This window comes from Amphichorda felina (genome assembly GCF_050947745.1).
Source record: "Amphichorda felina strain 45539 chromosome Unknown scaffold_5, whole genome shotgun sequence".
Lineage (NCBI taxonomy): Eukaryota > Fungi > Ascomycota > Sordariomycetes > Hypocreales > Bionectriaceae > Amphichorda > Amphichorda felina.
Window position 1 is genome coordinate 1,197,845 of NW_028145045.1, and position 22,551 is coordinate 1,220,395.

General features: G+C 55.5%; 4 protein-coding genes across 4 annotated transcripts; 1 reads left to right on the plus strand and 3 right to left on the minus strand.

Moving 5' to 3' along the window:
• Positions 1 to 1,403: 1,403 nt before the first annotated feature.
• On the minus strand, positions 1,404 to 2,566 carry ACO1O0_005224 (uncharacterized protein; the record flags this gene model as incomplete). The annotated part of the gene is made up of 3 exons (XM_083194649.1): positions 1,404 to 2,072; positions 2,146 to 2,212; positions 2,280 to 2,566. 3 exons carry the CDS (start codon positions 2,564 to 2,566, stop codon positions 1,404 to 1,406), a joined length of 1,023 nt encoding a protein of 340 aa, XP_083049562.1.
• A 980-nt stretch (positions 2,567 to 3,546) lies between these two features.
• Positions 3,547 to 5,367, minus strand: ACO1O0_005225 (uncharacterized protein; the record flags this gene model as incomplete). Its single annotated transcript, XM_083194650.1, has 5 exons — positions 3,547 to 4,754; positions 4,814 to 5,002; positions 5,072 to 5,144; positions 5,210 to 5,223; positions 5,283 to 5,367. 5 exons carry the CDS (start codon positions 5,365 to 5,367, stop codon positions 3,547 to 3,549), a joined length of 1,569 nt encoding a protein of 522 aa, XP_083049563.1.
• Positions 5,368 to 5,969: 602 nt separating this feature from the next.
• Positions 5,970 to 7,699, plus strand: ACO1O0_005226 (uncharacterized protein; the record flags this gene model as incomplete). Its single annotated transcript, XM_083194651.1, has 3 exons — positions 5,970 to 7,365; positions 7,463 to 7,560; positions 7,622 to 7,699. The coding sequence occupies 3 exons, from the start codon at positions 5,970 to 5,972 to the stop codon at positions 7,697 to 7,699; spliced, it is 1,572 nt and encodes a 523-aa protein (XP_083049564.1).
• A 1,147-nt stretch (positions 7,700 to 8,846) lies between these two features.
• On the minus strand, positions 8,847 to 10,818 carry ACO1O0_005227 (Zn(II)2Cys6 transcription factor; the record flags this gene model as incomplete). The annotated part of the gene is made up of 4 exons (XM_083194652.1): positions 8,847 to 8,951; positions 9,047 to 9,740; positions 9,799 to 10,273; positions 10,332 to 10,818. 4 exons carry the CDS (start codon positions 10,816 to 10,818, stop codon positions 8,847 to 8,849), a joined length of 1,761 nt encoding a protein of 586 aa, XP_083049565.1.
• Positions 10,819 to 22,551: the final 11,733 nt, after the last annotated feature.

The window sequence follows — 22,551 nt, forward strand, 5'->3', positions numbered from 1 at the left end:
CAGGATATGCGTGGCGCGTGGGGCCCACACACAGCCGTGATGGGTTTATGATACACGTACTCGTAATCGTAGTACCACGGATGTTGAGTAATAGTATATTGACCACGAGCGCAAGAACATCCGGCGTTTCACGGATGGCCGACGGGGGCACGTATTGGTACGCTTTTCAATTCCCGGCAGACCGGATCATGGCCAATTCGATGCTTTCTCCCACCGTTGTAACTGACAACCGGTAGTGCGTCACATGTCTTACATATCTTGGAATGCAAGACGAGTCGACCCAAAGGAGGTCCGTCGGTATTATTATTATAGATGATGCCGGATCTAGGACTGGCGACACTATAACTCACTAGGCTTAGATTGGTACATAGTACGACTAGTAGTAGTAGTGTAGTAGTAGTAGTACTCGCATACTCGTATACTCGTACGTATCCGTATCCATACTCGTAGAGAGCATTGCCAGCTCGCACTCGTACCCGCAGTCTTTTGGGGGGGGGGGGGGAAGCCAGAGCCACCGATGAGACATGATGGCCCGATTGGGGCAAGGCTTCGGGGAAAAAGGAATCTCTCAGCCTCTTCAGCCTCTCAGGGTCCTTTGGGGGCCGTGGGGAGCTCATCCGCCTTGGCGATGGAACTAGTGGAGATGCCCGCCTTGGCGACTCGGTGTGGGAAGTTGAGAACAGTAGCTGAACTATTCGTATTATCCGTAACTGGCAAAAGATTGGCATTGCCACCGGGCTGACCCAGGGTCGGATGCCCAAGCAAACGCCCCGTCCTGGGCCAGGACTGCATGAGCATACGGCTCTGTACTTCGTACACAATTGCCCATGACTCCCCATGAGTGCTAATCCTTGCCGTGGTGGAACTATCTTCATTCTTCAATGCCCCTGGCGATGATCTCAGCTGGGCCACCATCCCAACGGCACGGCACGGCACGGCACAGCTAGTACGGGGTACCCTTCGGGTTGATGTACTACGTAGCCCCTGCGAGTATACTGCCTATTACGAGTACTCATACCTGAGGCTACTCGTACGACAGTTCTAGACTCCCGGAGGCCCGACCCTGTCGATATCTGAACCCCACGAATGTGGGCAATGTCGGATTCAAAGTTCAATAACAGTTGGTAATATTGGAGTTGCATCCCAAGCTGGACGCTGCGGGGTAGTGATATTACTCGTGCTACTAGTAGTCTCAATAGCCGCATGTTAGTTATTCGGCGGGGGGATGCATGCATGATGCGCGATATGTGTTTGATGTAATCTGATCGGCTCGGATCTCAGACTTGAACCTGGCAACATGGGCGTGGCGTGCAAGCCGCAGCCGGTCTGACTGCCTGGCACATCTTTCTCACGCCACCAACCCTAAGAGGTGGACCAGAGGCTAGAGCTGGGCCAGCACGTCGTCAGACGGCAGATGCCACCACGGGCTCCAGCCCCCCCGTGAGGACGGTGCCCTGGCGCTGCTCCTCGTGCGTGGCCCGGAAGACCTCGTACTTGGTGTCGTGCCAGTGCTGGGCCGTGACCAGCTCCCCGTTGCTGTCGACAAACGACACGCGGTTGTCCGGCCGCAGGAAGTAGGCGATGGTGTAGCGGTCCCAGGTCTGGCCCGGCACCGGCACCACGCGGTGGAGGCACGAGCGCAGCCTCTTCTGCGACAGGAACCGCAGCGAGTCGCCGACGTTGATGATGGCGCAGCCGGGGCGCGGCTCCACAAACTCCCACCGGTTCGAGCCCGCCGCCATGACCTGCAGCCCCCACTGGTTGGTGAAGAGGACCGTGATGCTCCCAATGTCGGTGTGCTTGTTGTGGCCCACCGTCTTCTTCTGCTGCTCCTCGGGCACGTGCGGGTACCGGAGCAGCACGAGCACCGAGTTGGAGTCCTCGGCCGTCTGGTGGAAGCTCTCGAACCTCTCCGACGAGGGGAGGCCCATGGCCGTCGAGAGCGAGCCCAGGAGCTGCCGGGAAATGGTGTTTGCCTGGGAGAGATAGCTCCCGAAGTCGACTGCGGACGAATCAACATCCCCCGCCGGAGGAGGAGGTGCTGCCCCCGAGCGCAGCCCCTTGTGCGAGAACTGGCGAGCACATTCTCAGTGAACTGAAACCAGGAGATTTGCCCATCAGGGCCAACGCCGCGGCTGCACAAACCTTTAGACTCTCGTATGCTTCGCGGGTGCCGTCGTAAGCACCGGCGAAAAACCCGGCCGCCTTGTATCTGCAACAGGATCAGCCCTGGACTCTGCACTCCACGCTCGTCTCTTGTCTGATTGCAGGCACCATACCCATCCGTGTAGTTGGTTTGCAGGTGCTCGAGCTTCGCCTCTGCCGGCTGGTCGAACCATGTGCGCATGAACTCGTAGATCCGGTCGACCTGAGCAAGAGTCCCCGCCTCGTTGGCTTCACCCTGCAGGTCGAGGTAGAAGAAGCCCTCCTGGACCGACACGGACAGGAGCCTGGCGGACTCCGAGGCATCTCCGCCCAGGAGAGCGCTGTAGCTGATGGTCTCCAGGGCGGCAGTGGGGGAATCAGGCGTGAAGCCTGGGAGGGATGCTTTGCTGGATTCCATCATTGGGTAGAATGAAAGATATGGATTGAGGGCTAGTGGACGTTGCTGCGTGGCTCGCAGATGGCAAGGAGACAAGGGACAATCAAGTGATGGATTGTAGGGGCTATTTAGCAGAGATCGTGACGGTACTTGGAACGTACATATACGCGTACAGAGCCAAAGAGCAAGAGATTCGTCTGAAGACAGCATCATGGACACACCCCTCCTCCCCCCTCTTTTTCCTTTTCTTTTTCTCTGCTCTAACAAAGACTTTGGGTAGACACATCTCGTCCTGCAGCCGAGACCCCTGAATGCTGGTGCGATACTCCGTAACCCAGTTGTTACCACACCGCCCTGCATCGACTGTATACGGAGAAGTCCAGCGTAGCAGCCAAGAGAAGCAGGACTCAGCTGAAAGCTGAAAGAGATGGAATATTTCGAGATACGTCGAGGGCAAGTTGACCAGAACAGGCAAGTACGTAATACCTTGTGTGGTCTTTCCCCGAATGCCCGATGAAGAGAGCCATGTCGCCAGTCGCCACCGGCAAAGCGCACGGAAAAGGAAGGCATGTACGGAGTACTTTGTACGGATAGCGTTCTGAGAATCGGACATCGTCATACATCAAGATCGAAAAGGTGACTAGATGGGCCTCCCTGTAGGTGCGGGTATAATGTGCTCGGAGTGCGACGGTACATGCAATAATAGCGCGGGGGGGGGGGGATTGGCCAACACAGGCGCGGAATAACGCCGTATTTCCACACATAGTACTGCTACTGGTACGGAGTACTGCTATCCGTACGCACTACTCGTACTACTAGTAGTACTGCTAACTAGTACTGCGGTAGGAGAGATGATCTTGGTTCACATGCACGTTGGGGTGCTTCCCCAGAGTCCAGCCTCCCATCCAGGCCACCCTCATGTGCTCCGTACTGACGATGTACATGCATGGTGCATGATGCACATGTACGATGTACATACCCGCACACCTCTCCCCTTGCCCCTTTCACAGCTCCTCTAGCAGACCTGCCACCGACCTGCCACCAGCGGAGCCGCCGATGCCCTCCAGTAGCGCAAGAAACCTCCCAAGCAGCGCAGCCGCCTCCTCGTCGCCAATCAGCGACGAATGGTACCGCATTTCGAACCGGTTCCGGCCCCCAAGCGGCTTCACCTCCAGGTACACGGCATACCGCGTCTCGCTCTCCCAGCGCTCCAGGTCCCGCCGTGGCGTGAGCGTCAGCCCGCCCGCGGCCGTGGCCTCCATCGCGGACCCCCCGAGCTTGATGTTGACGTACGACTGCAGGCAGGGCCCTCTGGGGAATCGCGGCCCATGCTCGTACTCGCCTGCAGATACCAGGTCGCCCTGCACCCCCAGGAGCACCGAGTCGATGGCCGCCGCTGCGTCGTCGTCGTCGTCGGCCAGCTGGAGCCGGAATGGCCGATCCTTGACCAGCAGCCCGACCAGCCTGTCCATGCCCTCGTACGGGTACAGCCGGCCCAGGGTGAGCAGCGTGAAGGCCACGTCCCTGGACCCGGACCTGTGCATCAGCGCAAGCGCCCATGCCGTCGTGATGGCCGTCGCCAGGTGGATCTGACGGCCCTGTGCCACGTCGGCCGCCATGGTCTCGTGGATGGACCGGTCGAACTGCCGCATCGCCCCGGGCGGGCCCTGGTGGATGGTGTCGACCCGGCTGCTGCCCTCCAGGTACCGCAGCCAGAATGCCTCTGCGCTGGCCTCGTCCAGGTTGGCCTCGAGGTGGCTGGCAAAGTCGCCGTACCACGGGCGCTCGGGCTGCCCGGCCAAGGCCCCGGGGTCTCCGAGGGCCGCCACCAGGTCCCTCTCGATGATGGTCCGGGAGAAGCTGTCGAAGAAGCAGTGCAGGACGGAGAAGCTGAAGAAGAGCGTGCCATTGTCGTCGACAAGCGCATAGTGCGCCGTCGGATCGCCTGCAGCGAGGACTCTCGTGCTGGCCTCGTGCGCGTACTGCTTTATCGGGCCGGACCTGCCGAGCAGCACCGGGGCGGCATCGTCGAGGGCCACCTGGTAGTACTCGCCGTCGACGTCCACAAACGTGGAGCGGAGTATGGGGTGTTTCAGTGTCACCAGGGCGATGGCCTTGAGCAGCTCTCCCCTCACGTCGCCCCCTTCCACCTCGTAGATGAAGGTTGGTGACGCCCCGATGGCGCCCTTTGCGGTCATGTGGATGAAATCAACTGCAGACGGTGAGCATTCTCTACAGTCTCCGCGTAGCATCTCGCAGGGTTATCCATACCCTGGTCTTCACGTAGCTTCGCGGCACGCAGAGCCCGAACCCCGGGGATTCCCAATTCCTCCATCCGCCGCCGCACACGCAGCAGCATATCATCGTCGGCTGGCTTGTTGTTTTCTGTCGTCACCGGTAGATGATGACCATTTGCCTCGCCCTGGCCTAGCGCTTTAACCAGGGAGCCAACGGTCGGATCTGGGCAAGTCGCGCGCCATGGCCTTAGCTGGGATCAATCGCGGCGCGAATCAAGGGTAGCACACTCACTGGCATACAAAGTCTGGATGTCAAAGTAGAGCTGGTTCTCTGCCGCCTTGGCCATGATCTGGATCGCCTTGACCTATGTTCGACACCATCGATATCAGCCTACTGGGCGACGACAGCTGCATCCCGCGGCGAGCATACCGAGTCCCCTCCCACTGCACGACAGAGTTAGACTGGGGGATACGTTGATATGTCTGCCGGTAGTTGTTCTCACATTCGAATAAATTATCGTCCTGGCCAATCTCCTCGGGCTCCAGGGAGAGGGCACTGGCCCAGATCTGGCGCAACTGATCTTCCATGATGCACACTGTGGTATTATGGTGATTGCACGGCAAGGTACTCGAATTCACCAGCGAGTGTGACCCGCGTGTAGCGAGTATTTATCTGGATCTCGCCTTGCCCACCGCCCCCCTTGTATGCCTTAGTGCTCTAGACGGCCGAGATGGGCCTAGAGGATCTGCAGTAGCTCATGGCAGTCAAGTCAATGGGATGGATGGTACGGAGTATACGAGTGCTACTCGCATAGGCTGACCCCCAACCTGGTGGTCCCACAGTAATTGCGTTACCATTACCATGTACGTATTAGGCAATAGCCAGGAGCTGATGCAGGCGGGACATGTTGGTCGGCATGCAGGCATTGAGTTATGACATGCAGGCCGGCCTGAGAGTTGCTGTAGGCCAATGGCTATGTATGCTACGCAGCGGGAGAAAGCTGGGCTCAGCTGCCTCCAGGTAATAGAGCCAGACATCTGTGATCTGGGCAGTGTCCCCGAGCCGCTCCCCCCAAGCTACTCGTACACAGCAGGGAAGAAATAGAATCAACACGGCTCACTCTCCTCTCCGGCCAATTTGGATTTATCGTCTTCCACAGTAGAGGAGCTCTCGTGCCCCCGTCTTCAGTATGCTTCAACCCGACGTGATCCTGCTGCAATCGCCGGGCCCAGATACCCCGGCCATCATCATCCCACCGGCCCCAGGGACCTCCAGCGATACCCTGCAAGTCTCCTTCAAGCGCCTTGGGGAGCTGGTTGTGCGAGCCCAGGAATCTCTCGCACGGCTGGGAATCACACCCGGGAGCCGCGTCGCCCTCGCACTTCCCAACGGCATCGAGTTTGTCATTGTCTTCCTGGCTCTCATCCGCCAGCGGGCCGTCACCGCGCCGCTCAACCCAGATGCCAAGTACAACGAGCAGGCCCAGATGCTCGAGCGCATCCGGCCCTCCTACACCATCATCTCCCGCGACGCCCGCCAGAGTCTCCCCGTGGTCGATGCCTGCGAAGCCCTGCGTGTCCCCGTGGCGGAATGCTCCTGGGACGAGGTCGCCCAGGAGGTGCTGCTCCTGGGACCCCCGGCGCAGCAGGACTTCCTCCCTGCGCCCCCAGCTGGCATTGTCGCCCCGGAGGACGTCAGTCCAGACGACATCGTCCTCCTCCACTACACCAGCGGCACCACGGGCCTGCCCAAAGCCGTGGGTCTGACGCACGCCGTCATCCTCGCGTCGGTGCGCATCCTGGTCAGGGCGCACGCGCTGCTCCCGGAGGACCGCACCATGATCGTTGCGCCGTTCTTCCACGTCGGGGGCACATGCTCGTCCCTCCTGTGCGGCCTCGCCGCGGGCGGGTGTGCCATCATCCCCCGGTCGCTCTCCGGGACCGTCTGGCACCAGTTCAAGGAGTTCGGCGCCACCTGGTACCACGCCGTGCCCACCATGCACAGGCTGCTCCTGTCCTTCCCGCGTCCCGCCGGGGGGGTGCCCATCCGGTTCGTGCGGTCGGGGGGCAGCAGCATCTCCGGGGACTTGATCGCCCAGATCGAGAGCGCGCTGGGCTGCCCGGTCCTGGAGGGCTACGGCATGACCGAGACGGTCCAGGCGGTCCTGTGCAACCGCGTCGGAGGCTCCGATGATCGCGTGCCGGGCCACTACCCCGTGCCGGAGGAGCTGGAGGTCAAGATCCGCATCTCCGACGGGGGGGACCAGCAGCCGTGCAGGCTCACCGACCAGCCGGGCCAGACAGGGGAGGTGTGCATCCGTGGCGCGTGCGTGATCCCGGGATACCTGGACGGGCCGCCGGATGTGAACCGCGACGTCTTCCACGACGGCTTCTTCCGCACCGGGGACCTGGGTGTGCTGCACGCGAATGGCTGGCTGCAGGTGACGGGCCGGATCAAGGAGATGATCAACAAGGGCGGCGAGAAGATCAGCCCGCTGGAGATCGAGCACATGATCCTCGCCCACGACGCCGTTCACCAGGTTGCGTGCTTCAAGGTGCCGGACGAGACCTACGGGGAGGATATCGGTAGGTGGCAATCCACCCTGCTCACTCAAACCAACCCCCCCCCCCCTTTTTCTTTTGTCCTTGCCCACCTTTGTTTGTCTAACCAGATTCTACGCAGGAGTTGCAGTGATTGTCAAGTCGGGATGCGACCTGACATCGCTAGACATCAAGCGTTTTGTTCGGCAACAGTCGGCCAACTTCAATGTTCCCAAGAAGGTGGGTGCTTTAATACTGCCCAACAGAGCGCGGCCTGCGGGTGGGACTGACCAGCAAGCAGGTCACTTTCGTTGACTCAATCCCCAAGAACCGATCGGGGAAATATGTTCGAGCGGCTTTAACAGAACGGTTTGGTTAATCTTCTTCAGGGGCCTTGCACTCGAGTATCCTGATATCATCCATCCGAAAAGGGGGGTTCCATTTCTAATCAACTTGGCTGAGGTTTGGTTCGCTGATAGAGTTCTATAAGAGTGTCCGGGATGCCAATAAACAGTCAGCCGTTTGACTATTTTGTTTTTGAGTTTATTTTTTTTTATTTTGTTTTGGAAATACCTAGGCCTCATGTTGGCATTGCCCCTCGACCCTACCCACATGTTGTTGTTGGTCACGGAGAGTGGCCCATACCCTGTCTGTTCCGTCGACGTACACTATGATGAATGTGGACGCTGAAAACTTGGAGAATCGCCCCAGGCGCCTCAAGGTGCATGAGTGTGTGGATTAAATATGACTATGTTGTTAACCACCAAATTAATACGTCCTTAAGACCCTGGGGCTACCTCCGACTGCGAGGAGCCTCTATCTCTATTTATTAACTCTTCCGTCCGTGAGGGACTTTCTCTTCCCTCTTGCAGATGTGCTTGCAAAACAACTCCCATGGTCGGGACCACATTCCCACGCTTCAAAACTAGGAATCTTCCCTGAGCTGCGTGTCCACATCAATCTCCAGCGACATGACTTCCACCTCGTCGGGTTCCCAGGTTCAAGATATCCCCAATAATGTCTAGACATCCATCTCGGAAGTCTGTTTCTGAGAATATGCGAGCTTGCTTCGCTGGCGCGAGCGTGGCTGCTCTGGAGCTTGGTTGTAGATCCCACGGCCGCATATGTCTCCTGGTGTGGCCGGTTGGTTAGGTACCAAAGTTTTTGTTGCTGAAGATGACCACCAGGTCGCCCAGTTCTCGGGGGCTACTCTTTTGCCGCTCACTGGTGGGCATAACTGATGATCGACCAGAGCTCTACACAACTTCTCTGTTCGACAAGTCGAGCCTGAACTCAGTGCGGAGAAAAGAGATGGAATAGGGTAGCCGTAGCGCAAACTTGACAGTTTTTGGTCCAGATGCCTCAAAGGATCCAGGAATTCTTATCTGATTCGCTAGGACTCTTAGCACCCTGTGGTCACCTCCGCGCCCAAAAGACCCATGGATCGTGCAGGATACGGTCCTAGGGGCGTATAGACGCTAAGCAGTTTTTGTGACTGGTCCCGGTAGAGGGGCCTCCAGCAGCTTCTAGAGAGGCACCAGGGCCACCTTCGTCACAAGGTCGCATGCTGGCTGGAAGTGCCCTAGGAAGTCCATTTCCAGGTCGGAGACACCATACGAGACCCGGGCTTTCTGGACATTAGCGCCTGGAACGAGTGAGGCTCCAGCCCTGGTTCCAAGGGGTGGTCCATCTGATGTTGTTCTTGTGTCGAGCTGTCTCTTCATACCATCAAAAAGTTCAGCTTGGGGTCCTTGAGCGTCTGCACCCAGGTCTTGTCAGCCCTTTCGGGCCCGTCAAGGCGCCAGAGAACCTGGAGCGTCTCCATCGCGGTGTAGAGGAACCCCCAAGGGCAGGTACCCAGATGCTTCTGCAGCCTCTCCATGACCCACGCCCGCCGGTGCGTATCTTTCGCCCCGGCACCGGAGAGGAACGTCGGCCAGGTGGTTGCCTTGAAGTTGGGGTCATCAGGTGGGATCTTGGAGAGCTGCTCGAACAAGGCCTGGTCCAGTGCGTCCGCGCCCTCCTGGCCGAAAATCTTCCGCACAGGCTCGATCGCATGCACGATATAAAGCCTAGCAGCCAGTCGATGAGCCAGGCCGGCATTTATGCGACTTTCGAGGGCGATTTGGCTGAGATAGGGGAGATTGAGGGCGTCAGCGGCCCAGGTACGGACGTCGATGTCCTCGATCCGCCTCAATAGTGACATGCCGGCGATCGCTACTTGGGCAGCAGACTCGTCGTCTTCAACCTTGACATTGGATAGCTGCGCTGCGGCGTAAATGATTTCCATGACTGTGGGTGGGCAGCATAGGTAACTGTTGGCGGTGGCTCGCCCAAGGATCAAGGGGATCTGTGATGATTGAAAATAGGACTGGACGGTCGATGTAGAAGGTGTGAATGCGGAGGCCAGGACAAAGTAACTGGACCAGGTCAGTGGCTAGTCCCACACATGGAGACATAAATATGGCGGCGACCTACCTAAAACAGTCCGACAGCATGTAGTCTCGCAAGTCACGAACTGTGCCTTCAGCAGGGCCTAGGAGGCTCATGATCTTGCCGGCGCCTTCGAGGTGGGCCTTCCATCCGTGCTTGCCAGACTCGATGAGCTCGACGTTGACGAAGAACAGGGAGGCGGCGAGCACAACATCGACACCCACAGAGTCGATGTTCTGCACGGCGTTATGCATGAGCCGGAGGGCCTTGTGCTTGGCAACCAGGGCATCCTCCCAGGCGCGTCTCGAGTCTGCGCTGCTGGTAGGGCTGACGACCTGTAGGTTTGGCTCCACGAGCGGCGGCAGTGAAGGGCGAATGAGATTAGACATGTGGGCAGCCGACGCAGCGACGATGATGTGCTGGAGGAGTGGGTTCCCCGTGGTCAAGGTGAGGAGCCCGCGAAAAGGATTGCGATCCGGGACATCGTGTGATACCAAGTCCCTGCAAACACGATTGGCAACTGCGAGTAACAGCGTCAGCAAGTGGTCCAGTACGACTTGAGAGACAAAAGTACGTACAGTACGACAGATAGTGCCGGTACGAGTAAGAAAGGTCCTGTACGAGCGGGTCTGCCAGAACCCAGGGGCTGGAGAACTCGGCGTCTGGGGTCTCACTTCGGCGCACCATCTCTCGGGAGTCCCGGTCCTGGGCGCGAGAATGATCCTCCGCAACGAATGCCACCGGCGCGGGAGTTTGCGGGGAGCTGCTCCGGGAGCGGGCCGGACGGCGATCGTCCTTGCGGGCCTCCTTGACCTTGCTTGTGCGGTGGTCCTTGGACTCGTTGGGGCTGGTGCTGGGGACAGCCGAGACATCAGCGCTGGATGTCTTGCCAGCCAGCTTGCCGCGCGAGGCAATGGCGCCGGTCCATCTAAAGAGCTGGCCGTAGCCAAGGCACTCCTTGCCTGCCAGGAGACACTTGTTGCAGTGTGGATAGGAGCGGTCGCAGCGCAGGCGCTGGCGGCGGCAGTTGTGGCAGCGCTTGGTGGGCGTGGAGATGTCGGCCATGGTGGTTTCAGGCTTTCAGCCTCTCAGGGCGTCAGTGCGGTTACAGGGCCGTGTGCCGGCGTGATGCTCGACGAAACAGTCGACTGGAGGGAGAGTCTTGCATATCATGGCCATGATGATGGGTTCTTCGCCCCAGTTGGCTATGCCGGTGACTTTGTTAGCTCCGATTTCGTCGCTGAGTTTGTTAGTCACATATTGGTAAGGCAGTCACTCTCCTCTCACGCTTGTGCTGTTGCTACTTCGCCAGGATAAAATCTTGCCCGTCCTCAGGCACCACCAGGATGCGCTAGTCTGAATTAGGAAGCTAAGGCGCACGCAGTGCATCTCTCTCGTCCTCCATCTCATCTCCACTTCGTCTTCACCTCGTTCTTCACTTCAATCCAATTACAATTGCCAATCTCATCCATTTCTTCACCGCGTTCATCCAGCGCGATGGCTTCAATCCAAGTTCAATTCTGAATCCACTCAATTCTCATTTCCCAAGAATAGTCTCGAATGGAAGCTTGAGGAGAAGTTTTGAATCTGAAAACCGGCCGTGGAAATGTGTCAGTCGAATCTCCGCCACTGTCCTGTGCGTGGCGACAGGATGACTGCCCGGGATTTCGAATACGCGGTAGTAGGCTGCTGCGGCTGTATGAAATTCCGATCCGTTTTCCCTTTTCTTCAGACGGGTAACCCATGGCTTAGCATTAGATGTTGATGTCAACAACGCCTGCCCTCCCCATACAGTTGGCTCATACCTCATCGTTTTGCTCAGAGCTCTTATCTTACGTCAAAATCAATGGATGGTGCCTATTTCGAACTTCAAATCACCGCATAGTCTATAGCAGCAATCGCCATACCAAAACTCGCATCTCGCGTTTCTACCTGCCCGTTTGTCTGGCGAAACCTTCACCATATAACTAGAGAACGAGTGCTATCCGTAGAAGTTTGGAATCAGGCGTATTCCACGTAAACCCCATCAGTCCCATTTTCTCTCCCCACTGTAGTTGCGGAGCGGAGAGGCGGGCCGTCCCCCAGTCTCGGTATTCGCCAAAGGGACTATCAGTTGAAGTACCATTTCTCAAATTCCTAGGTTTACAATCAGCGGTATTACAAATACATATATTCTTCTACAAGTTAGGCCCCGTTATGTAGACACACATGTCCAAGACCACCTCGAGAATCATGAGCTATTTATTCATCCGAACCACGAGACAATATGTACAGGATCAACTCCACCCAGACGCCGTATTTGAGAGTACTTCAAGCTGTTTGGTAGCGTCTCTGAGGTCTAGAAGCTTATCTCCGGAGGAATAGACAAACAGAGTTGTCTCTCGCTCTACATGAGCGAATGCCAGTGAGCAGTGGTAAGTTGCCCGTACGACACATTCCAAGCCTTGTAAGACTTAGAAGAAACTTGAGTCATCTAGCATATCTCATTACCACAACCGGGGCAACTCGTGATTAGCCCGGTGCATCCATCCTCTTCACCTTAGCCATCTCACATCCGGATTCCCCAGGATTCGGTAGTATAGACTCACATATCTCTGGAACGTCTGTGGCAGTGGGCGATGCAACATCAGGTGCCTGTTGACTGCGACATGACACCAAACTTAATATATATGTATATAGGTATGTATGGGTTACAGTTTCAACCTATGTTAGACTATATACCCCCGACCACTTTTGCTAGGAGCAGAGTGGGTTCAGCATTGTATTTGTTCAAGGGGTGCCTCAAATTGAAGTGCAAGCTCCGAAGGATTGTAAAGATTTTGAAGAGTACTCGACATTGAGATTGGTGACCTTAGACTCTGGTAGTGCTCAAGGTCAAATTATTGTTCTTTTGACCCTCCAATCCAGGGAACCGTTGATTAATAAATCGCATGATCTGGTCTTCAATGTATCATATTTGCATACTACACATCCCATCAATGAAGATGATGTCTCCAAACACGGGAATACTTGATACTCTTTGTGGAAGCGATGAGTGGCGCTTCCAGGCGTCAGACTATCAGCGCACCAACCAGGAAAAGGGGTCAGTATCTCAACATTGGCACTCGGTGGTGGCTACCCATTCAAGGCATGGTCACACACTTTGCCCGACTGCTGTCTTGGACTGCCGAGATGCCATCCGAGTGTATTTAAAGCAAACACAGGACATCCCCCCGGGTCCCACCGGATCAGCAACCGTCTCTCGCCCATCACCGGCTTTCAGGCCTTATTAGAAGTTAGCCTCGCGTGCCTCTCGTATTACGTCCCGATGCAGAAGAATGGTGAGCCGCATTAACTATTGGTAGTCCCTTTCCACCAATCCCATAGCTGAACGGTGACTATAGGTCAGGCAGATGGCACCCCAGCGCCCCTCGGCCCTTCGCACGTAAGAACGATGTTACCCTATAGTCCGACAGTTATGACCCCCATTGTATTGCACATTTCATGCAAAGCGAGGGAGCTTAAATGGCTGGTTGGCTCGGCGCCTCGGTGAAAACGCATGCATATGGGAACTATCACAGGTTTACCCACCATCACTCCCCTCCTTGAGTGTGGTGGGTGTGCCTCAGCGGAGTGACTATCAATCTGTAAGAGTCGGGGATCATTGCCTAGTTCCCTACACTCTGGAGTTCTTCGACCCCAGCTGAAGGGAACATCTTATATCCTGTGAAACCCAGCATCCCCTGAGTGAGTGATCAGAGACCTCCCTATATCCATCACTCGGATGACATGTCTCTGCTACGGATGTAGTTGCTCTTTACCCGCCACGCACATGACAGCTCACATTTTTCTAATGGCAGCAATAGCCGCCCAAGATGTGCGTTCCCTTTTCATTGCGGATAGGGCTTGACTGACCCCACGGAGCAGACACCATGTGCATCTGTCGGTCAAATTCATCTCTGTCCAGCGAACATGATCTTCTGTGGCACGAATTCTTATTTGCCACTTCGATATTAGCATTACATACTACTATGTACTATATAACGGTGTAATTACCGCGGACCCAGTGGCCCATGATATCGGCGACCAGTGAATCCTGCGTGGTGGCTTGGCCGTCGTCCTAGGATACGCAAAGCTCCGAAACCAGTGACCAAGAAGCTGGAGAGAGGAGCACCCACTCATGGAGCTTCCAGCGGATCCAGAAGATTGCTGTTCCAGTGATCAAAGCCCCTCCGCCATGATGCCCATGACTGCCGGGTGGGTGCAAAGTGGATATTATCCACGCCCCCAGCATCGGCTGTCTTGCCCGAAGAGACTGGCTGCTTGAGGGTAAGCATGCCCATTGTGCATTTGCCGTCAACTGACAACCTGTCACAGCTTGTCAAAAGAGGGTTGCAGGGATGCACGTCGGCGCCACGTCCATAATGGTCAGCGGCCTGGCATCCCCGTATGGGTCACGGTCGTGCACGCACACCCCCCCGTCCTAACACTGTCGATCTTTTCAACGGTCGCCAATCGGTCATCCGGGTGCAACGCAACGGGCAAGCCACATCCACGAACGACTTGCACTCGACTGGGTAATGTCGTTTGCGGCGTATTGTTCCAGTAGCCGCTGTGCGGCTCAGCCATACGGGCGCGAGGTGTCCGGATGGCAAGCAAACCTCTTCGCTGGCGAGAACGGAGGGCACTGTGGTTCCAAAAGACTTTTGGTTTGGCGCCCTGGCAGTTACACCGCTGACTTGGATTTCTAACTCGGAAGACGAGCCGTGAGCCCGCAATTGTGAAGACGGGAGGTCCGGGGGAACCGCCGTCTTAGAGCTAGCAGTTGCTTCGCGGAGGGAAGTTGCACGTTCACGCCCCCAGCTAGGCAGATCCTTCGAGGCTATAGTCGTGAGCAAGTATACAGAGTCATCATGGTATCAGCTGCGGATGTATGCCGTTGCATATGTGCCCATCCCTTATGTACAGGCGATCAGCCCGTGGATCTTCCAGAGGCCAAGGTCCATCATTCTCCCCAGGCCTGCCTTGTCGAGCAGGGGTTGCGCATAAAGGCTGCACCACCAGCCCCGAGTGGGAAGGCCTCTGACGCTTAGATAAGGATTACGGTATTGTAGGATCTGACAGAGGGCGAGGGGGTGTCCCCGAAGATGAGTACTGGTGAAGTTGGCTCGCGGGTGTCACGTACTATGATGTATGTCTGCCGTATGGGAGCTGGTCATCCCTCAGTGTGTCTGTTTTGGGTTATTCGTGTGATTCTCGGAATAAATGAGCTTGGGGACCACGAGTTAAGAGAAGAGCCTTTTCGTTCATTCATCATCTCTGGCAGGTATGCGAAGGGGTGAGAAGATCAGGAGTCTCCGGCAGCTTCCCGGTTGGGTTCTATCACATTATGCCTTGCTAAATTGAGATGTCTTCCCGTCCTTCAAAAACCCTTTATGGAATAATACTGGGTCTCAGTAACAGGGTATTCTTGAAGGCAGCCGGGAGCCGGGTAGTGTATACCTCAGAGCCGAGTGGAAGATCTCGACCCCATCTCTTCTGGCTAATATACTACTCGTAAGCATTAATCTCCTTTAGCTAGAGGGTCCAAACAAAATCATTATCGCCCAGAGACTCACCAAAGCCTTCTCCATTGCCCAGAGCATACCTGCTTAGCATGGTAATCCCAATCCTGAAGATTGAATTTGTTTTTTGTGGTACTTGATCTAACCTGAAGCCCAACCACCGAGAAGGTGGAGAGCAGACATCTTGCACGTATAAGTCTCATGTTATGCGTAGCGAGGTCTTGCATGGCCTCACAGTTTATGGCACGTCAAGGACGTCAGAGATATGGCTAGCAGCACTGTCTCTAACGATGAACACAATTCTATTGACCATCAACTAACTAGTTGATACTGTGTCGCTCACGTACGTATGCGGTTGTTTTGCCAATAAGGGGTCAGCAAAAGCCGAGACACCAAACCACTAATACTCGTACAGATACAGCATAATAATATGTGTATATATCTACGAGTATGGAGACAGAACAGGTAGAATTTGGACGTGATATAACAAGCACCTATTATACGTGTACATAGATATACATAGAAATATCCTGGAGACTGGACGATTGAAAAACGTAGGCAGGGTCTCCAAAGGGTATTAAGGTCTTTCCCGACCTCCTAGAAGGCCTTTATCGCTCAATCAGGAACCAATGTTCCATTAAGAGCCTATGTATTCGTAGCATCTTGCGCCGTCTCCAAAAACGTGGTCGCCCGCGTAAGTATAACTAAATATGTATACAAATATGTGTATTATTATGATACTGTCTTAGTGTTTATTTTTCTTTTGCTGACCGCTGGCTAGACTTCTTGATGGTGGCATTCGCATGTTTGCGGATGCCGGGAGCAAACAGATGATTGTCAACGCCGATGGGGAGAGTTTTAGAAAGCACTCGTTGATTTTTATCCCATGGAATAACTACCTATCAGAGAAACCCCGTTTAGGGATGCACGACGAGGCCGTGTTGATTTGGCCAGGACGGTCTGTTGCAGGGTATGTCGCAGCTGGGCACTGGTAGAAGCTGACCATAGGAACAACACTTGTAAAGATGCCCGAGCCCAACTAGGTATCCCAGTAGTGCGCCATTCGATTCGTGAGGAGGAACAAGGCCCCGATACAAATAGGCACAGTAACCTTGAGGGCTTACTAAATACCGTAAGCCCTGCGGTAGTGAAACATACTAATCGATTGACAATCTGGCAACAGCAAATGCTTTCACCTCAACCATGAGGATGTTGTTGATCTTGGTGATCCGTGGTTGGAGTCCCTTGAGACGCCTGGGTCTATTCAGCTCGAGCCACGCTTACCAGGACTGGCAATCACCTCGTGGCGGTGGAGGACCCCAAATTGCTAGCGTCCCTGACTGTCGGAAGAGTTCTTGGGCAAAACCATGGTAATACCTAGTGCGGGCCAGTTCGCCCTTTGTCATTAGAGCAAGGTAGCTAGAATGAAAGTGAGACTTCAGAAGGCAGATTAGGTCCCACGAGCTTCTGTTCGGGTTCGACCAGCTAACCTGGCCGAGGCACGGCGGCCAGGTGGGTACAGGGAAAGGGTTCCTAACGTGCATCCATGCGATAGGTGGAGTCAGGGTGTCGATATCACAATGCCAATCGGTCTCGGATTTCTCATGACCCACCTGCATCTCGCGTGGCCGAGTCCGCGGGTCAGCAGGGGGTCCCTGGTAGATCGTCGCGGCCACTGGAGATCACAGGAGGCCAGTCCCGCAGTCTTGCCATGGTAATACTGGAGGCTCGACATGCCAAAGCCGTGGCCATCACCACAGCGCCAAACTGTGGCCGTGTGTGCGGTGGCGCTGTAATGGGCTAGAGTTCGGCCCACGATCCCACAGCACTCGAGACCCAGGTCGTAGACGAGTTAAAAAGCCAGGACGAGCACCAAAGCCACCACTTGTACAGATAAGCGTCGAAGATGGACCCTCTCAGCACGCGGCGTCGGGGATTTTGAATTAATTAAAGGCACGAACCACCTCTTTTGACGCACTGGACTCCGCAAAATGTCTTGGAATCTTGGGCCTGGCTCCCGAATAGGCGAGCTTGACTCGTCGCTCTGTTCCTGTTATTAGCGCAGTCCTGGATTGGACTCCTGAACAGAGTTGACAGCCAAGGTCCAAGATCCTCCTTAATTCGACGAGGCAAGGAGAGCAGGGAAGGGGGTTCCTTCCTCCGGATTCCATACGAGTACGGAGTACGCTTTCCATCAATGCCCTCGACGTCACATGATGATGCGCGATTCGAATGGATTCTGACCCACGAGGAAGGAGCACAACCGGCCAAATCGCCAGGAGCAAAAGGCGCGAAGGTCATTTGGAGGCACGCGCACATACCAAATTTGGTCGAGAGGCTGACGGAAACTCGATGCACGTGAGCGCATCAAGAGGTGTAATGCAACGGACACACCGTACGAGTACTGCGCTGAGGTGAGCTGTAGTGCTTCAATCGCGCAGTTTTTAGGGTGTTTGAGGGCACCGTCTAGCGGGGGGTTCAGGCGCGGCTAGTGGCTGCCCAGCCGCCAACGCCATTATTCTTTCGGTGGAAGTTGCGAGCTGCTCGCAACTTCAAATCACCCGAACCACCATGCCTGCCTATCCAACTTCTTCCCGTGAATCCCAGTGACAGCTGGCGCGGGATCTCCATTCCCACCCGACATCAACCACCTCGACATCAGCGCGGGCCAAATGGTTTGCCAGCAGCTCCATGTGTCTCGGTACCAACACATGGCATGCCAAAGCTGCACCGTCCCTTTCATCCTTGCACGGTTGACCAGTCTTCTACCAACAAAGCCGTCCGAACACCTTGGCTGGGCTGCCTCCCCCCAAAATGACAGAAAAACCAGGTGAGGCAGGACATGCGCAATAATCAACCAACGCAAGGGACTTATTACGGGAAGGCAAATATTACTCGTATACGATGGGCAGCGCGTCCCTTTGTCCCTTGTCCGTCTACGAATACGCTGGCATCCGTCATGATGCAGGGAACTTCGGGCTCCTCCGCAGAAGTCGGCGACCCAAGTTGGGGGCGAGGCTATTTTTGCACCTCAACGCAGGGCAGAGACGCCAAGGATGCATTGCCAAGACGGCCAAGGTCCAAGCGTCAGGCTCGGGCGGGGGAATCCCCTTGTGCTGATCGCCGCATCCAATGCTTCCCACCCCATCGTCTACGACTTTTCTGGAAGTGTTTCCGGTGCTCTGGTCGAATCACCGGCGACCCACCGACGGGACCCCCCAGATCTCCTCGATAGCGTGACAGCGTCCCCGTGGAAACAGGGAGTCCACCTAGCTGAGGGGTCTACCCAGTAACCCAGCAGAGCGCCAGAGGCTAGAGTCATGCAAGCCACCACAGTGATCGCATCACGATGGTGGTCAGCCCAACTCTTTCCCGTTCCATCTGTCGACAGGCAGGACCGTCAGGTATGGTGGGATCACTAGCATGACGCCGTGCAGAGTCGGAAGTTTTCGATGCGTCGAGATCTACGGACACGCAGTACCAACACTATGGTTTCCACGACTCGCCATGTCCAAGCCCAACCTTCTCTCCATCATCACGCACCCGAACCCATCGTGCTGCAATTGACGGAGCACGAGATGGCTGACTGTCGCTCCAAACTACAACTCGCGACTTGTGCACACACATGTATTCGTATGAGTAGAGTCGTTCATACACAGGAAAACGGAGCGAAGACGGCCCTGATCCGATACTCAACTCAAAAGTCTTGGTGGGGCGGCCGACAGGACAAGGACCAACCAACCGGATCCACTTTAACCGGGTTGTGAAACATGACCCTTTAGCCGTCAGGCATGGTGACGGGAAATGGTGCATCAGCGCAGCATCGCGCCGTGTGCAATCACAAGTAATTGCCATAACTGCCATCACTGCTATTAATGTCGAAAGCAATCACTGTGAGGAAAGAGAAGTTCCCCTTTGGGTACTCTGTACAGTTGTTCAGGAACGTCGGCATCATACGCCAGGCTTCATCGGTGTGGGCTCGGGGCTGATAGCTTTCAGTCCATGACAAGTGAGGCTCAGGAGACAATCCGGCTTATGGACGTTAAACTGACAAGCAACAACATTGTTCAATATTTTATATCTCGTGCTGGTAGTATACACGCGAGGGCTGATTGAGAACCCCAGAGACCGACAAAGGCGACCAACGCGAGTTGGCGACTGCCTTGAGCTTCATCAATGAACTGGCTGGGCTGGCCAATGCGACGTTGGTGGATCAAACTGGTGATCGACAGAGTCGGAGATCCTCCGCATGGCTCCACCTGTCGGGGCCCATTCTCCGTGCAGCCAACGAGATTGGCCTTTGTATCACTGTTTCGGGTGATCCACAGGGTCGGAACGCTCTAGCCTTGTCAGGGGTCACTTTCCGATGGGATGTATTGGTAGCAACAGAGTCCCCGAGGTACCTCCGCTGACCAGAATTATCAAGCAAAAGTGGATGCGATCGAAGTATCCCCCGCCAAGATCCGTTTACGCCCCTCGTCAGCATGCTCGGTTTCGCATCCGGATATCATTGGACCAGCCGACCGACTGAGTCCATTTACCAATAGCCAGCAATTGAAGGCGCAACTTTTTAGAGTATGAATCCCGTTCCGCATCTAACCTTCTCTGTAGATGATCATGCGGCCTGTAGTGGCTCAGTCGCTCGGCCATGAAAGCTCTTGCCCCTGGTGAGAACACATGTGGCTGTTCTCCTGTTATTACCAAACATTTAATCCCTAAACTTACTTCAAAGTTGTAAGCATAATCTAGACCAGCTGATTGGCGGTACTGGTACGAAGTACGAGTGCATCCATACGAATACGAGACGGATCACCCAAGCTATTTGCGCCTCCAACTGGGCATTTAACTTCAGCCGCTGCCGTTAGTAACGGAGCGCCCCGTTGAATGTCCACATCCAACTACGGTACATCATTATTAATACATATAGTGGTAATACCTCGTACGGATACAGGTACGGAGTATCGAGACAAAACGCATTATTTGAAGTAGTTGGAAACTTTGGGTTCTGAAATTGACTCACCCTCTACCAAGGCACTTGAAAAATGCTTTAGATCTGAGGCATAGCAAGAGTCCTATCTCCAACACAGGGTTGCTCAAGTCTCGCAAAGTCTGGCCTGCCAAAGAAGATGACTACTATTAGTCTCCATTGCAATCGCAACGGATGCCCCCTGCGACAATTCGGCAGTTGGACAACCCGCCCACAGGATTGTGGACACTGCACCCTTCATTCAGACTACAAATTAGTGGAGGCTGAACCACGAGGAACGGGAGATGAATCTCGTCTTAGTTGAGACATTGTCGAGGAGTTGACTGCGAAGCAAAGCCACAATGAGCGTCGATCATCTGTTGTCACGGAGGAGCACACTTTGATTATCGCAGGGCTCGCAGCAAGAGAAATTGCAGGGGGGGTGCCAAATAAAAAAAAAAAAGACACTACTAACAAGCGCCGGCTCAAGAAGCCGCAACGCCGGCCCAGAACCCTGGCAGACCTCGCTAAACAGCTTGAACTTGGCCCCCCACCAGACCAGCGCAAGAGAATCTGCACGGATGGGTGAGCGCCGTCGCCCACAACCGCACGAGTCGTCGACTCTTTTCTGGGCGTCCCGGGGCCGGGGGAACGGAGTGGGGTTGATGTGTGGTGGATGACGAGACGCAGCATTCCGACGGCTGACTCGCTGTGGAATGGATTTTGTGGCACGCGATCGTGGAATCATGCCAGAAGCTTTGTGGAAGCACAGGTATTATAACGGATACAATGAAGGAATCAGGCGAGACTTAACTTGACAGTCGCGCTGTGTTCGCTGTTGGCGCCATTCACACACCGATCCTTTCGTCTTGACACACTCTAACTCCTACATAGGCATGCGGGCTTGTTCTAGTGATAGATCATAGAGCGGCATTTACCGGCCAGCTCCACTTCATGATGTTGCTCGCGATCTCTTGACTCTTGTTCTCTAGCGACGGTTCGGGGCACTCGTCAGATGGACGGTAATACGAGTATGATTGGGACTGGCACTGTTGGTCTTGGCTTGAGACTTGATGGGAATAGTTCAGTGAGGAGCACCATGCCACCAGCACTGACAGTGTCGGCGACTCGGGGTCCTCCTTGCGCCTTCCACTCCCAGGCCCACGGCCTCTCAAGCCCTGACGTAGCTTGAGCTATGGCTGGGATGATCACAGCCCATCTCGCTCGAGTTCGGAAGGAGGCTTGCAGGAGACCGGGCTTCACCTTGGCCCTTGAACCCGTCAACATGTACATATCCGGCCGAGTTGACGCCTTGGATTTAGAGCCATCATGCGGTGCGGATCCCACGATGACAGCTCCAGCAGACGGATCCACATACTTTCCATGTCGACCCATTTTGCGCCGTTAGACTCCATGTGTTGCGGGTCCATCAATAGTACACCTTGTCGCTACACACCCTCGCTCGGCGTCCTCCTTGGCTTGACAAGGGCAGCCAACACACATCCTTGGCTCGGTACACCCCCTGGTCGCTTGGAAACCACCAGGAATTCTTGGATTCACATGGCTGGGCTCAGTGCCGGGCTCCACGCCAGGGCTCTGTATCCGTACGCACCCCTCCCCTCTTCCTATCTTCGCCCACTAACCACCAGGGCTTCTGTCAGAGATGGTCCCCTGGGTCCGTCGAAGCTGTTGTATGGTCCACTCCTCCCCATCTGGTCTGTCGTGACAGCGGCGCTTGGGCGGTTTGCGGCAAACGGACCAGGGATCAAGGGGTGGGCTTTACAGATCTGATCAGAGCATATCTGCCCACTGGGACAGCAGATATAGGCAGGTATTGTGGATGCCTCCCGCCCCAGCTCGCGCATCTCCTTGTGGCCAACGCCCGCCGTACTTAAACTTGGCACAGCCCCAAGCCTCCCAACGACTTGGGAACTGTTGGTAATCATACCCATTTACCATCTGGACGGTCGCACCTCGCTCCCGGATCATCCACTCGGTCACCACAGCCTTGGTATCAGCCAGGACTCCAGAAGACTTCGACGTATATCACATTTGCCCGGAGCATCAACTGACACTGCCTGCTGGTTCAGCATCTATCCCACCACTGCGCTCGTTCTACCCCGTTTTCACCCCGCCGCCAAGAATGACTGCGACGATATCGAGTCACTACACCGGATATCAGACCGGAACTCACACTTACGCCAGACCACCGCCATCGCCCCCCATGGAGTACACCAAGTGCACGCTTCCCTCCATCTCCAACCTCATCGGGTTGGCAGATGCTGGTTC